The sequence below is a fragment of the Lycium ferocissimum genome, chromosome 1 (assembly GCF_029784015.1).
Source record: "Lycium ferocissimum isolate CSIRO_LF1 chromosome 1, AGI_CSIRO_Lferr_CH_V1, whole genome shotgun sequence".
Classification (NCBI taxonomy): Eukaryota; Viridiplantae; Streptophyta; class Magnoliopsida; order Solanales; family Solanaceae; genus Lycium; species Lycium ferocissimum.
Genome location: NC_081342.1, coordinates 6,948,781 through 6,962,620, shown reverse-complemented (window position 1 = coordinate 6,962,620; position 13,840 = coordinate 6,948,781). Strand labels below are relative to the sequence as shown.

Genomic DNA, 13,840 nt, shown 5'->3' with positions numbered 1-13,840 from the left:
TAAAACCAAGGTCTTGAGTTTTCATTGTTATAGCGTCTTTTTGTTGTGTGTGTGTGTGTTCTTTTCCAAGTTTGTCAGGGGAAGAACTCTTAATAATGTAGCAAGCTTTAATTTGCCTATCACATACTTGTACCAAACAGCAAATAATTTTTTTATTTTCAATATAATGATTTCCAAGCATAACTTGAGTTAAGCATAATGCACTGACGACGAAAATATATTTATACAATCTAACGTACTCATAAGGTAATTTACAAGTAAATCACTATGATAACTATTAATTGATAATTTCACACTTTTTTCTTGAAACCCGGTCTTATTAATAATTTATTGCTTTTCTAGGAGAAAACAACAAACTCTAAAAGATGTTCAATTGTCAATTTTACACTTTCTCCACGGAGAAAAAACAAACTCTAAAAAATGTCCAATTGTCAATTTTAATTATGTGGCATTTCTTTCTTGGCTGGGCCACCCACATCACTATCTTTATTATTATTATATATAAGAGGGAATGTGAGGGCTTTTGTAGTCTCGCTGATAATTTTCAAATTTTTAAAAACTTTTTAAATTAATTCTTTTATGTCTTAATTTTATTTATTTAAGTCGATTTTTTTGTTTTTTGTTTTTAAATCTCTTTTTAATATCGAGCGCAGGGACTTTTGTAGTCCTTCTGATAATTTTCAAATTTTTTAAAACTTTTAATTAATTCTTTTAGGTCCTAATCTTATTTATTTATGTCAATTTTTTTGTTTTTGTTTTTAAAGTCTACTTTTAGTATCGAACCTCTTTCCATTTTGCGTTAACAGTTTTCGATTGAGTGCTCGATATCGCGTTTGAGTGATTAATCCGGATAATTATGACCATCGCGCCTATTAGGAGACGCTTCCTCAAGATTTTTTCATATCGTATTCGACACTGTCCTAATTAAGAGAGGAGCGGCTCCATACAACTGCTCGCACGAGTTAAATTATGTATTTGTCTTAAAGTTCATTAACTATGTATAGATTATTTATTTAGAATTAAATAACTTGGAAAATTAGGATACATAAGTTATAATGTCAAATTAGTTCCAAATTTGATTTGAATTAAATAATTTCATCAAAATGGAAGTTAAAATATTAATGGAGTGGAATAAAAATTTTTTTTATATATAATGCATTTGTGGGACTACAATAGGTATATGGTTGTTGTTGTTATTATGTGACATCTTAACATAAATTATATTCTTTCGTTAAAATATGTAACTTTTATATCTCTTGAGTTTGGGCGGGAACTTGCGCATGTGCCTACTTATAACTTTAGTAGTTATATCAGACAGGATAAGTTGCATCTGTAAAAATGACTTGTTATACTGATATATTCTATAACTTAATATTGCATTTGCCTTGTAAAGGTACAACAAACATAACATCAAGGACAAGACTCAATAAACTATCTGTCGAACTAACAGTACCAATTGATAAATGAGCCATGAAGGCATGAAAGTTCAGCTACTCGTATTGATGCTCAAGTTAGAAGGATATAAAATAACTTTTTCACAGGGAAACTAAGAGATAATTGGATGACAACACTGTTAAATTGAAATTAAGCATTTGTCGCTAGACTACGGTGTAGTCACGATTAAACATAAGAGGCAAACATCAAGAGTCTGAAAATGCAGAATTTTCTGCCCAGAGGATTAATCTTTTCATAAAAGGAATCATAAGAAGGTTTCTCTATGAAGGGTTTCAAGTTCAGTTATAACTTGGTCAAGGGACAGTTGCACTGAAAAACTTCCAGAATTGTATGCAAACAAGAATGAGTTTGACTACTTAGCCAATATGGACTGCTCAGTTCATTACTTTGAACAGACAGAATCTTGATCTGCTTTCCGAAGGTGTGTTCTTTGACTTGGATCGGCTTTCACTAGCCTTGCTCTTGCTCGAGAATCAATTTTCCCATAAGCCGTTTCTTTTGAGCCCTTATGTCCACTTGCATGATTTTCAACTTGAATTGATTTTGGAAAAGTGTTGCACTTGATGTGATGTCTGTTTTGACATGAACTGTGATTCTTCAAGCCTGAAATTACTTCTGCTTTCGTCTTTCTCCTCGTGCTTATAATTTGATCATTATCTGTAAACAAATTTCCAACACTTTCAGCGAGAAATACACCATCTATAGTGTGTTTTGTCATTGTAAACTGCACCACAATTCTCAATTTACAAGAGGCTCTGTATGCTAAACATATAGAACATGTACACAAATTTCACAAAATAGTGCATAATCAAGAATAACATTTGAAAATATATCAGCAACATCCCTATTTCTCATCTCAGCAAATATGTCAGATGAGTTGGTAAGTCCATTTCTGATGCGAGAATAATTTACTGATCACTGACAACAAGTATGTATATGTTGATTATGTGCATAAAGCTTATTAATGTATATATCGCATGCACCAGCGAAATACACGAGGGTATGATTTATTTGTAGAATCACCAGGACTTCCTGCCCCTTATTTACTCAGCTTTATCCATTACTCTACTCATAAATCATAATGAAGAAGAAGCAATTCTACCTACCTATTATGGGTTTCTTTCTCTTATACACAGCCACACTTTACTGTCCCCAAAGTAACAAGGTTATATCAGAAAAAAGCGGTTCAAATCCACAAGGACGGGCCATGTAAGATATACATGATAATGTCAAAAATAAACATGTATTATATAGATGTTATGCTATTAAATCGTTGTTCCTCAAGTGCATTTTCAGGTTTCTTCCATCACACTTTTGTCATAAACAAATATGGTGGTGCTACACCATTCAGTATCCGGAAGTTGAAGTTTGTGTTACACCTGTGAGAGTTAATTCAACAAAGCAAAGTTCATCATGGATTACCCGGGCTTGATAAGACTGCACGTGGTCGTGGGACTGAAGTGGCCCTTGGATTTGTTTTGCTTCCTCCAAAAATGTTTCGGTTGTCCTTGCTTCTCCCTGCCAATCAACACAGTGAATGTCAATTGACTTTCAAAGTAAGAGCCTAAGAGGTAACAAAAAGTTGTTAAAGAAGTATGTAACCTGTTGATAATGGAAGTCCATGTCTGTCTGGACTTAAAATACATGCTCGGGGTATCCTCACAACTGATGTAGGAGAATCATCTTTATACACCATCAGAAACAAGGGGAAAAAAAAAAAAAAAAAGGAACTAATCAAACACTATCAAAGCTGAGAACAAATAAAATGATGGGATATGGGATGGCAATGATGTATTGATGGAATCAGTTTAACACTACACTAGTATGGCCCAAGTTGTTGCTGGATGATAATATGGAAACTCACATTTTTGCTTAAATCCAACTATCTATACTGTGTCATGGTTTTGAAAAGGGCACATTTGGATAAAACCAACAAAATCAAAGCCTTCAACAAGCACTATGCAAGACAACAAAATGTGACAATTAAGAGAGAATGACAAGGATTTGGAGACTTTAAGAAAACGTAGTCTCACAGTCACTAGATGGAAAATGGATATGCATCCGCTAAAGCTAACCTAGCTTATCAACTATAGAAAGCTGTACTACTAGTGGTAAGCCTAAATCTTTTGAATATGATCATCAAACACTAGAGACTACTTGAAGGATTTCCAGTCCAGCACATTGGGATTCCGCTACAAATAGATGAGGTCCAGGAACATCATACACAAAATGGAAATGATCAAATTTCAGGATAATTTACAAGGAAGCAAAATGTTGGGAGGTTAGAGTATGAACACGTTGTAGTGCATTATTCCTTTTGCTTGCATCAGGACATTACAATAAAATCCATGTATAAAATGTATCCTTGTTCAACGGAAGCAGGAGGATAAGCAAAAGAGAGATATCAATAAACTACGTGAACTACGATTAGATCAATGAGTTGTATTGAACGATCTTTACATCATTTAAAGAAATAAATAGCAAGTCAAAACAATGCCACCGTGTTGAAAATCATTTACAAGGTTATCCCAAAAATATATATATAGCATAATATAACGCCACCATGTCATACATTCATGATATAAACTCGATTAATCAACTCGAGAATACCTAAATCCTAAACTAGATGAGATTGACTATATAATCATCTACATCCATTTCACTTATTCCATTCTGATATTAGAAAAAATTCTTTTAAGGAAAATTAAGATTTATCTATCGCTAGACGTTCTCTAAATATCGTCCCTATACTGAGATACAAATCTAAATAGCAAAAAATTCTATTATCCAGAAAATTTGCTATTGGGCCAAAGCCCTAGGAAGATATGATACTGATACAGATTCCCATCTACACTAAGGATGATAAAGAGTAACCAAAAAATAGTCAATCACAAAAAACAAAGACAAAAAAGTTAAAAATAGAAATTTTGCAGGATAATAAGGAAATAACCAAGAGACCAAGTTATATTAGCAAAAAACAAAGATCATATAGATAAAGTTGTACCTGAAGAAGAGAAATCACTTATGGAAAGGGATTCAAAAGCCTTCAAAGATGGCAAAGACTCATAAGCATACTCATCATCTTCTTCTTTCTGTACCCTCACCTTGACCCTTGGGTACACTTATAAAATTCAAACAAAAAAATAAAATAAAAAAACCCCATTTCAGCAAAATCAGATCCAATATGAACAGAATATTAAAGAAAACACAACAAACTAAAATTGGAACTCACTTGACTTTTGACTTGCAGAAGCTTCAAAAATTTGCAAGAAAAATGAATACCAAGAGTCAACCAGCTATCTCTGTTCCTGAAAAGTGAAAAGCCATATCAGCAAATAAGATCAAAACAGCAAAAATCAGGATCATATTCATAAAAGATCAAGAATCATAACAAACCAAAACCCACTTGACTTTTGACTTGTATATGCTTAAGAACTTAGACAAAATAATGACCTAGTGGGATTTTTGGGTTTAAATATGTGACAAAAGACATGAAAAGCATGTGGTAAAAGTTGGGAATATTCAACGAAGCACTATGAATGATTCTTGGAAATGGAAACAAATCGTTAAAAAGGTCAAAATCAAGTTATTTTTATAAAAGATTTTGTGTGGGGTTTATACTTTTATTATGCTTGTTTGTATGAGAGGTCAAAGGGGCAATAGAATGGATCCTATTTGAAGCACTTTCGGCAAGTTTGACAAGAATGTGATGCGTTTCATAAGCACGTACGGTAGGTAATGGAAAGAAAGATGGTCAACTAATTAATGGTTGCTTTCAAGTTTCAAATTTCAGTTTCCTTTTTGTATGTGTCTCTATTTTTGGGTTCTTTACGCCAGTGTAACGTGCCATGTAGAGATGTCAATAAAGTAGGATGGAGAGAGTAAAATATCTTCTACTAGACTAGTTTTGCCCGGAATAATGACTCAGCCTGATTTATTTTTACTAGTTTAATATTAAGATACAGATTTATAATACTAAATTAATACATTATTATATTAGTAAAATATTTTTAAAAAATTATGTGGCTGATAGCGATGGTAATGGCTAACAATGATAGTTGTGGGTGCTGATTGGGAATAATGTTGGCTAATGGTGGGTTGTGGTATAATAGCTAGAGGTGATGGTGGCTGACAGTAATGGTTGATGGTGATAGTTGGTGGCGGCGACTAGTAGTTGTGGACTTGTGGTGAGTGATAATAATAATTAATGGCGGTAGTGAATGATGACGTAGGTTGTCGATATATAGTGGTGATTGTTGGTAGTGCTTCGTAGTTGTTGTGGTAAGGGTGGTTGATGATGAGATTGTAAATAGTGGTTAATCGTGGTGACACTTGATTGTAGTGATTGGCATCGGTGGTGGTTGTGGCTGTGGTTATGGCTGAAGATGATAGTAGTTGATAATGGTGGGTCGCGACAGTAACAGTTAATAATGATGGATGATAGTTGTATTTGTGAATAAATATTTTTTTAGAAATTGTTAATAAACATAGTCATGATACTTTATTACATTAATCATTCAAATTTATTCACACTCATTAAGAAAAAACAAACGTGCTTAATGGTTAAGATTTGAATAACTAAGATTCAAACTTAAAAGCAAAATAGAATTAATGTAAGTAACAAATATTTTAATAGATTGACTCAGTAACAAATAATAGTCTCTTTTTCTCAGAAGTATTTTTTTTAGAAAAAAAAAAACTTTTAGAGAGTAGCGATTTATGTTTGAGTAGTTAATTTTAAGATCACATTGTCAGTGTTGAAACAACAATTTTTATTTTGCCAAGGTTCAAAACATACTTTTCAGAAAAGCTACATTTTGAACTTTTAAAATTAATTAATTAATTATATATTTTTATAAAACAATTATATTTGTCTAAAGCGGTTAATTTTAGTCCAAATTATTAAGAAAAGAAAGTCTAAGTAAATCAATTAAGGGCAACTTACATAAATAACTACCTTTTAGGAGCAATTAACCAGGAAGTTTCAAGTATCTTGGGTCTATTATACAGGGAGATGGGGATATCGACGACGATGTTTACATCGTATTGGTGCGAGTGGATGAAATGGAGACTCGCCTCGAAGTGTTGTGTGATAAGAAAGTGCCTAAAACTTAAAGGCAAGTTCTCAAAGTGGTGGTTAGACAGAGCTTTATTGTACGGAGGCGGAGTGTTGGCCGGTCGAAATGTCACGTTCGGAAGATGAAAGTCACGGAAATGCGAATGCTGCGGTGGATGTGTGGGCACACTAGGAGGGATAGAATTAGGAATGAAGATATCCAAGGACAAGGTGGGAGTGGCGTCGGTGGAGGACAAGATGAGGAAGCGAGGCCGAGATGGTTTGGGCATGTGAAGAGGAGAGACACGGATGCTCGGTGCGGAGGTGTGAGAGATTGGCTATGGATGGTTTCGGGAGAGGTAAAAGGGAGGCGAAGAAGTATTGCGGAGAGGTGATTAGACGGGATATGGCACGGTTCCGACAAACCGGGACATGACCTTAGATAGAGGTTGTGGAGGACTCGGATTAGGATAGAGAATTTAGGTGGCTTACCACTTTCACCATAGTAGTTGCAATTTTGCTCATTTGTTTATTGCCATTCGGTTTATGCATTTGATTGCTACTTATATTTGTTGGGCCGTTGTACTTTGATTATCTTATTTATCTATAGTAGTTAATGCTCCTTTTTTTCTGGACTGTTCTACCATGACTTTCTCGCTTTTGGTATATATTCGTTGTTATCATATTGTTTTCGATATGCTTGGCCCTATCTGACCTTTTGTCTTGTTTTCCTCTTGTTTTCCTCTCTTTTCTCTCTCTTGAGCCGAGGTCTTTCGAAAAGAGCCGCCCTACCTTTCAAGGTGGGGGTTAGGTCGCGTACACTACTCCTCCCCGGACCCACATGGTGGGATTATACTGGGCTGCTTGTTGTTGTTGTTGTTGTTAGGAGCAATTAATCATTCCTAACTACCTTTTTCATATTTACAAGGCGTAGCTACCATTAGACATTTTCACTATATTTGATTATATTTGAATATACTGTTCAGTTGTATCTAACCTTATCTGATGTTACATGTATTTGAATGTATTCGAGCTGCCGCGAAGTTGAATGTATTCACTCTATTTGAATGTATTTGAACAAAATTGCAAAATATAGCATGTATATTCAAAATACATATGAAGCCAAATACATTCAGATACAAGACGAGAAGTCAAATACATATGAGATACAAGACATATGAGCCAAACACATATGAGATACACATGACGAAATACAATCATACCAAGGAGAGCTGTGAAAAATAATGTGGTCGGTTGGGTTCGAATCTGCGAGGACAGAGCACACACCCAATAACCACTCCAGCACGTCTGCTTGATATTGTATTATGTAGCTACGAAATGTAATTGTTGCAAATAGTAGTTATTATCCACAGATAGCTCTTACAAGTAGCTATGTCAAGTAATTATTCCATCAATTAATGGGGTAGAAGAAAGGCCATGTTAGTTAGGCTATCATTTGAGCCAATTCTATTTAGGGATATTGACGGCCCAATGACTCTCGGAGAACGACTTTACGAAATTGAGCCCAATTATCTAATTAGTATCCGTGTAACCATTATCTTCGAGCCTCGTATCGTGTAATCCATTTTCTAACGAAAAGGTGCCAGGCCCAAGCCTTAACGCGTACACACAAAATTCAACAACAAGAAGGTTAGAAGGATTTAAAGTTTGTTGGACCACATTAGATCCCCCATCGGATCCACCGGGAGCGACGCTACTAGCGTCGGTCGGTGTGTTTTTAAGTCCGGCTGCTAATCAAGCATCTAAGTATGGTTTTCCAACACATGTTCTCAAGTGTCTATCTCAACCACCGCCCCTACACCGCTGCCATGTTTTTTAACTCCTTTACATTTGTGACAAGTAGCGTATTGTTTAGCTTCATCTAAAGTCATGAATTTCCATATGGGACTAGTTCTAGGACATTGCGCCTTAGTCGTACCCCGAGTAGGAGGTTTAGGGGGAAGAGTAGCTCCAGACTGAGATGTAGTCTGAGTTGGAGCTTCGGTAACGGGACTAGTAGGTGTCTCATTTAAATCTAATTCTTCTCCTTCTTCTTCTAAATTTTCAAATTCATCAAAATCTAAATCACCATAAGCTCTATCTAGGGCTTCATTTTGTAATTCTAAATCTTCTGGAATAGGAGGAAAACCGGGGAGAGAAAAAAAAATCAGTTTCATCAACATGAGTGAAATCGTCCATATTGTTTCTAAATTGAATTTTAGATTTACTAGAAGAAGCACATTTACCCTTACTACTACGGCTAAAAGGGTTAGGGATATCGACAGTTTTACCTATGACAGGGATCTTAATTTTTTTAGATATATTATCAAAGTATAATAAAATAAAATATGAAAATTAATTGAAAAAAAGATGCAAATAAAATGCAAGAATTAAATAAATTAAAGGATGGTACGAGTGTACCAAACGACTGCGTTACCGTAAACGTTGAAATTGAAATTTTTTTACTTGAAACTTGAAAGTTGCTCCAAAATTCAAATATTGCCCAATTCACCAAAATAATAATAATAATATTTCACCAAATATTAGAGAATTGATAACAAATATTAGAGAGAGATAATTGATGGATGATTTGTGCGAAAATGAATAAAAACAAAGAGGTATTTATAGTTTAGAAGTTGGATTAAAATGCAATTTATTAAACTTTGGGGCTGATTTTTTTTTTTTTTTTTTTTGGGAAGGGGACTCCAAACGGTCTGATTTTGGACTCAGCCGTTGAAGTCCCCACGTCCACATTTCTTGGGAAGGCCACCCTTAACGGTTTGTTCAACTAAAAAAAAAATCCAGCGGGTCGGGGCCCAGGTCTCTGGCCCGTCGGATATGTGCCCGACGGGACGTGACTAACATGGATTTTGTCGCCCTTCCGTCCCACTACCCTTCCCCCTACCCCCTCTACCCGATCCCCTAAATTGATCGGGACTGAGATGGTCCGGTACCGGAGCTGGGATGGGACCGGGACTGACCCGGCCCCACTGACACCCTTATGCAAAAGGTAGTACACGGATGGAAAATCATTCATAAATTACAAATTACTATTATATATAAGAGCAAATGTGAGGACTTTTGTAGTCCTCACAATAATTTCCTAATTTTTTAAAAACTTTTTAATTAATTCCTTTTATATCCTAATCTTATTTATTTAAGTCAATTTTTTTTGTTTTTTGTTTTTAAAGTCTACTTTTCAAAAATCGAACACAGGGACTTTTGTAGTCCTCAGAATAATTTTCAAATTTTTTTAAAACTTTTTAATTAATAACTTTTAGGTCCTAATCTTATTTATTTAAGTTAATTTTTTTGTTTTTGTTTTTGTTTTTAAAGTCTACTTTTCAAAAGCTATCGAACCTCCTACCTCATTTTTCACGTTCTTAGATTTTCTGATTGGTGCTCGATATCCGCATTTGAGCCCAATTAATCCAGATAATTCGCACCGCATCGCTTTATTCGGGGGAGCGCTTCCTCCAAAGATTTTTTTTCCATATCCATGTTCGAACCCCTAATCCTCGATTAAGAGAGGGCAGCTCCATCTCGCCGCACAAGTTAAATTATGTATTTTTCTTAAAAGTTCATTAACTATGTATAAATTATTTATTTAGAACTAAATAACTTCGTAAAATTAGGATACATAAGTTATAATGTCAAATTCTCGGTTCCAAATTTGATTTGAATTAAATAATTTCATCAAAATGGAAGTTAAAATATTAAAGGAATGGAATGAAAATTTTGCTTTATATAACTACCCACTTGTGAGACTACAATGGGTATATGGTTGTTGTTGTTGTTGTTGTTTTACACATTTACTAACACAAATTATATTTCTTTACCAAAATATCTACTTTTATATGTTGAGTTTGGGCCAAGACATGGCTCACATAACTAGTATTAAATCTAATAGTATTAATTAGGTACATGTATAAATAAACCATTCATTGAATAGTCAATAGACATCCACCAAATACATTGGATTTATTACTGTTTCAAATAATTTAACAGTCGATATCTTTTTTTAACAAAGTAGAGATTATTTGGGAGAGGAGAGAGAAAGTGGAGTGGACCATTATAAACACCTACGTGGCAAAAATAGAACACACATAACATAACTATGATTGGTTGTGCTGATTATTTAGGTACTATCTCTCATATAGGGTTCCATCACACTCTCTTCTCACTGTCGCATCCGTGGTAGATCTCCCATTTATCCAACCTCAAAAAAAGGTTAGTTTCTATTCTAAATTTATCTTAATTTCATATTTGTCATTTGTTTCTCTGCTGTTGTAATCCGATTCTTGCAAAAAAAAAAAAGGCTTGTTTATGCTTTTCCATGTGTGGTAATATTGGTGTTAAGATTCTTGAATACCATTTGAAAAGGCACGTTTTTTATGTCTTTGTCAAAAGGTGGAATAAGTGAATCTTAACTTTTTGTGGGTTGGGGTTGCTTGAGAACTCGACTGATCGATTAGCTGGAGTATTGTTGTATCTTAACTTCTAATTTCGAAATTCAGTTTAGGTAATTTGAGGGGCACATGGTCACTGAATTTCACCCAGAAATTTGACTTTTTGATGAGTTTATTTTCTGATAAAAGGAAAAAAAAAAAAAAAAGAGACAGCCCGGTTCACTAAGCTCCCGCTATGCGCGGATTCCGGAGGAAGGGTCAGACCACAAAAGTCTATTGTACTCAGCCTTACCTTACGTAGGCTAACTCCATGGCTTGAATGCGCGACCTCCTGGTCACATGGCATCAACTTTACCGGTTACTCCAAGACTCCTAGTACGGTGATTTTAATGAAACAAAAGAATAGTTTTGTGACTTTGCTAATACAGTGTGTGAAGTTTAGTGACCATGTGTTGAAAACCCACGAGAAACGACTACGCTTACCACGTATTAAATGTGCCAATTGCCATTTAGGTAATAAGCCTGTGGAGATTGAATTTCCATTGTTTGCACGTAATAGCTCGTTCTATATATTTTTTAATGCTAGATACGCCCCACAATTTGTATTTGACACTGGATATCGTGGGGACTTACATATGATGGCTTTATTCTTTTGTTTTTCTGATTGGTTGGGGAACTGGATTTGTGCATGCTAATAGATACTTTTAAATGGAACATGCAACAATTGGTGAATTTACAACTCCATTAAGCTCTGTCTCTCTCCCTTTCTCTTGTTGGCTTGTTGCATTGTTTTTGTAAGTGAAAGCATAAAATTGTATAATTTTCTTAAACATTAGGAAACTGGGAAGCAATATAACTTAGAGGCATTACAATCCCTCTTCCCCATCTCATCTTTGCCTTTTTCCCACTTTTGGGGTGATGTTGATTTAATTTCCTCAGTTTATTCATTTGGATGCTTGTAGTTGGAATTCGGGGGCCCTGATACAAATGATTCGTGGGCATACCAGAATGGCACTTTCTGCTGGTGCGATGTTATATCGTTCCTCACTTTCAGGTCCAGTGCGTCTGATGACGACAGAAACACAAAGTTTTGCTGCTAAGCTGAACAGATCTGGATTGTTGCGGAGTCAGGCTCTTATTGGAGGGAAATGGGTTGATTCATATGACGGGAAGACTATAAAGGTCCACAATCCTGCAACAGGGGAGCTAATAACAGATGTTCCATGCATGGGTAGAAGGGAGACGAACGATGCAATTTCTTCTGCCTATGATGCATTTAGTTCTTGGAGCAAAACTACTGCTGCGGAAAGGAGCAAATTATTAAGGAAGTGGTATGATTTGCTAATGGCCCACAAGGAGGAACTTGGACAGCTTATGACACTAGAGCAAGGGAAACCTCTAAAAGAGGCCATTGGTGAAGTTAGTTACGGGGCTGGTTTTATTGAGTTCTCCGCTGAAGAGGGTAAACGTATATATGGTGACATCATTCCATCACCGTTAGCAGATAGACGATTATTTGTCTTAAAGCAACCAGTTGGTGTTGTTGGTGCAATTACACCATGGAATTTTCCCTTGGCTATGATTACCCGAAAGATAGGCCCTGCTCTTGCTTGTGGTTGTACGGTGGTGATAAAACCGTCTGAACTCACTCCCTTGACTGCTTTAGCAGCAGCTGAACTCTCCATTCAAGCTGGTATACCACCGGGCGTGGTGAATGTTGTTATGGGAAATGCACCTGATATTGGAGACGCACTGCTTGCGAGCCCACAGGTTAGAAAAATTACATTCACAGGTTCGACCAAGGTTGGGAAAAAATTGATGGAAGGTGCTGCTGCCACTGTTAAAAAGGTATCTCTTGAGCTAGGAGGCAATGCACCTTGCATCATTTTTGATGACGCAGACCTTGAAGTAGCTATTAAAGGAGCTCTTGCAACAAAGTTCCGTAACACTGGACAAACATGTGTATGTGCCAATAGAATACTGGTGCAAGAAGGGATATATGATAAATTCGCAAATGCTTTTGCAAAAGCTGTCCAAAGCATGAAAGTTGGAGATGGTTTCAGTGAAGGTGTAGAGCAAGGCCCTTTAATTAATGAAGCAGCAGTACAGAAGGTTGAATCTTTTGTAGAAGATGCTATTTCAAAAGGAGCCAGTGTGCTTGTTGGGGGAAAGAGACATAGCCTTGGCATGACCTTCTACGAGCCTACAGTCGTAACTGGAGTTAATAATGAGATGCTCTTGGCGAGGGAGGAAGTATTTGGACCTGTTGCCCCTCTATTGAAGTTCAAAACAGATGAAGAAGCAATCCATATGGCTAATGACACTAATGCAGGTTTAGCTGCTTATATATTCTCAACAAATATTAGAAGAGCTTGGCGTGTCACTGAAGCTCTTGAATATGGAATCGTTGGAGTTAATGAAGGACTAGTTTCAACTGAGGTAGCTCCATTTGGAGGCGTGAAACAATCAGGTCTTGGCCGTGAAGGTTCTAAATACGGGATGGATGAATATTTAGAGATGAAATATGTCTGCTTGGGAAGTATGAGCTAAATCACCGGTGTAAATTCTCACTAATAAAGGTGTCAGTCCCAGTTTGGGGTTACGACAGTTTTCATGACTTTATTTCCATTTAGGATGAATAGATTTTGAGTGTCTTTGTTGCCTTGTTCTTTTCAATAGCTCTGCTGTTTCCTGTTATCAATTCCTCTCTGTTTTCTCTCTTCTTGGGCAACTTTTATCTATTGTAGCGGAAAGAAGATGAATGAAGAAATTTGTTAATCTTATAACCAATCATTTAAAGTTAGATGTCAAAACTGATAATCAACAGTGTTGGAGGTTATGCCATTGAGGATGCATCTTTTTTCTTTTCTGGAATATGACACAAAATCATGTGTTGAAAGTCTGTATTAGGTGAATAATC

The 13,840-nt window shown here is 35.8% G+C and overlaps 1 protein-coding gene and 1 long non-coding RNA gene across 5 annotated transcripts; one reads left to right on the top strand and one right to left on the bottom strand.

The window, feature by feature from the left end:
• Positions 1-1,642: 1,642 nt before the first annotated feature.
• LOC132068232 (uncharacterized) lies at positions 1,643-5,250 on the bottom strand. 4 transcript variants are annotated; one of them, XR_009417362.1, is made up of 5 exons: positions 5,186-5,250; positions 4,688-4,763; positions 4,460-4,576; positions 2,878-3,138; positions 1,643-2,112 (listed from the first exon to the last, which is right to left on the bottom strand). It is a non-coding gene; the product is annotated as an uncharacterized LOC132068232 (long non-coding RNA). The 4 variants fall into 4 exon arrangements; XR_009417361.1 differs by lacking the exon at positions 5,186-5,250 and adding an exon at positions 5,077-5,125; XR_009417359.1 differs by lacking the exon at positions 5,186-5,250 and adding an exon at positions 4,852-5,070.
• Positions 5,251-10,644: 5,394 nt separating this feature from the next.
• On the top strand, positions 10,645-13,495 carry LOC132039128 (succinate-semialdehyde dehydrogenase, mitochondrial). The gene is made up of 2 exons (XM_059429691.1): positions 10,645-10,745; positions 11,883-13,495. Exon 2 carries the CDS (start codon positions 11,908-11,910, stop codon positions 13,468-13,470), a length of 1,563 nt encoding a protein of 520 aa, XP_059285674.1. The 5' UTR covers positions 10,645-10,745; positions 11,883-11,907; the 3' UTR covers positions 13,471-13,495.
• Positions 13,496-13,840: the final 345 nt, after the last annotated feature.

Excerpts from the sequence above, each read along its gene's own strand:
- LOC132039128 (XM_059429691.1), top strand. The coding sequence starts at position 11,908 with ATGATTCGTGGGCATACCAGAATGGCACTTTCTGCTGGTGCGATGTTA.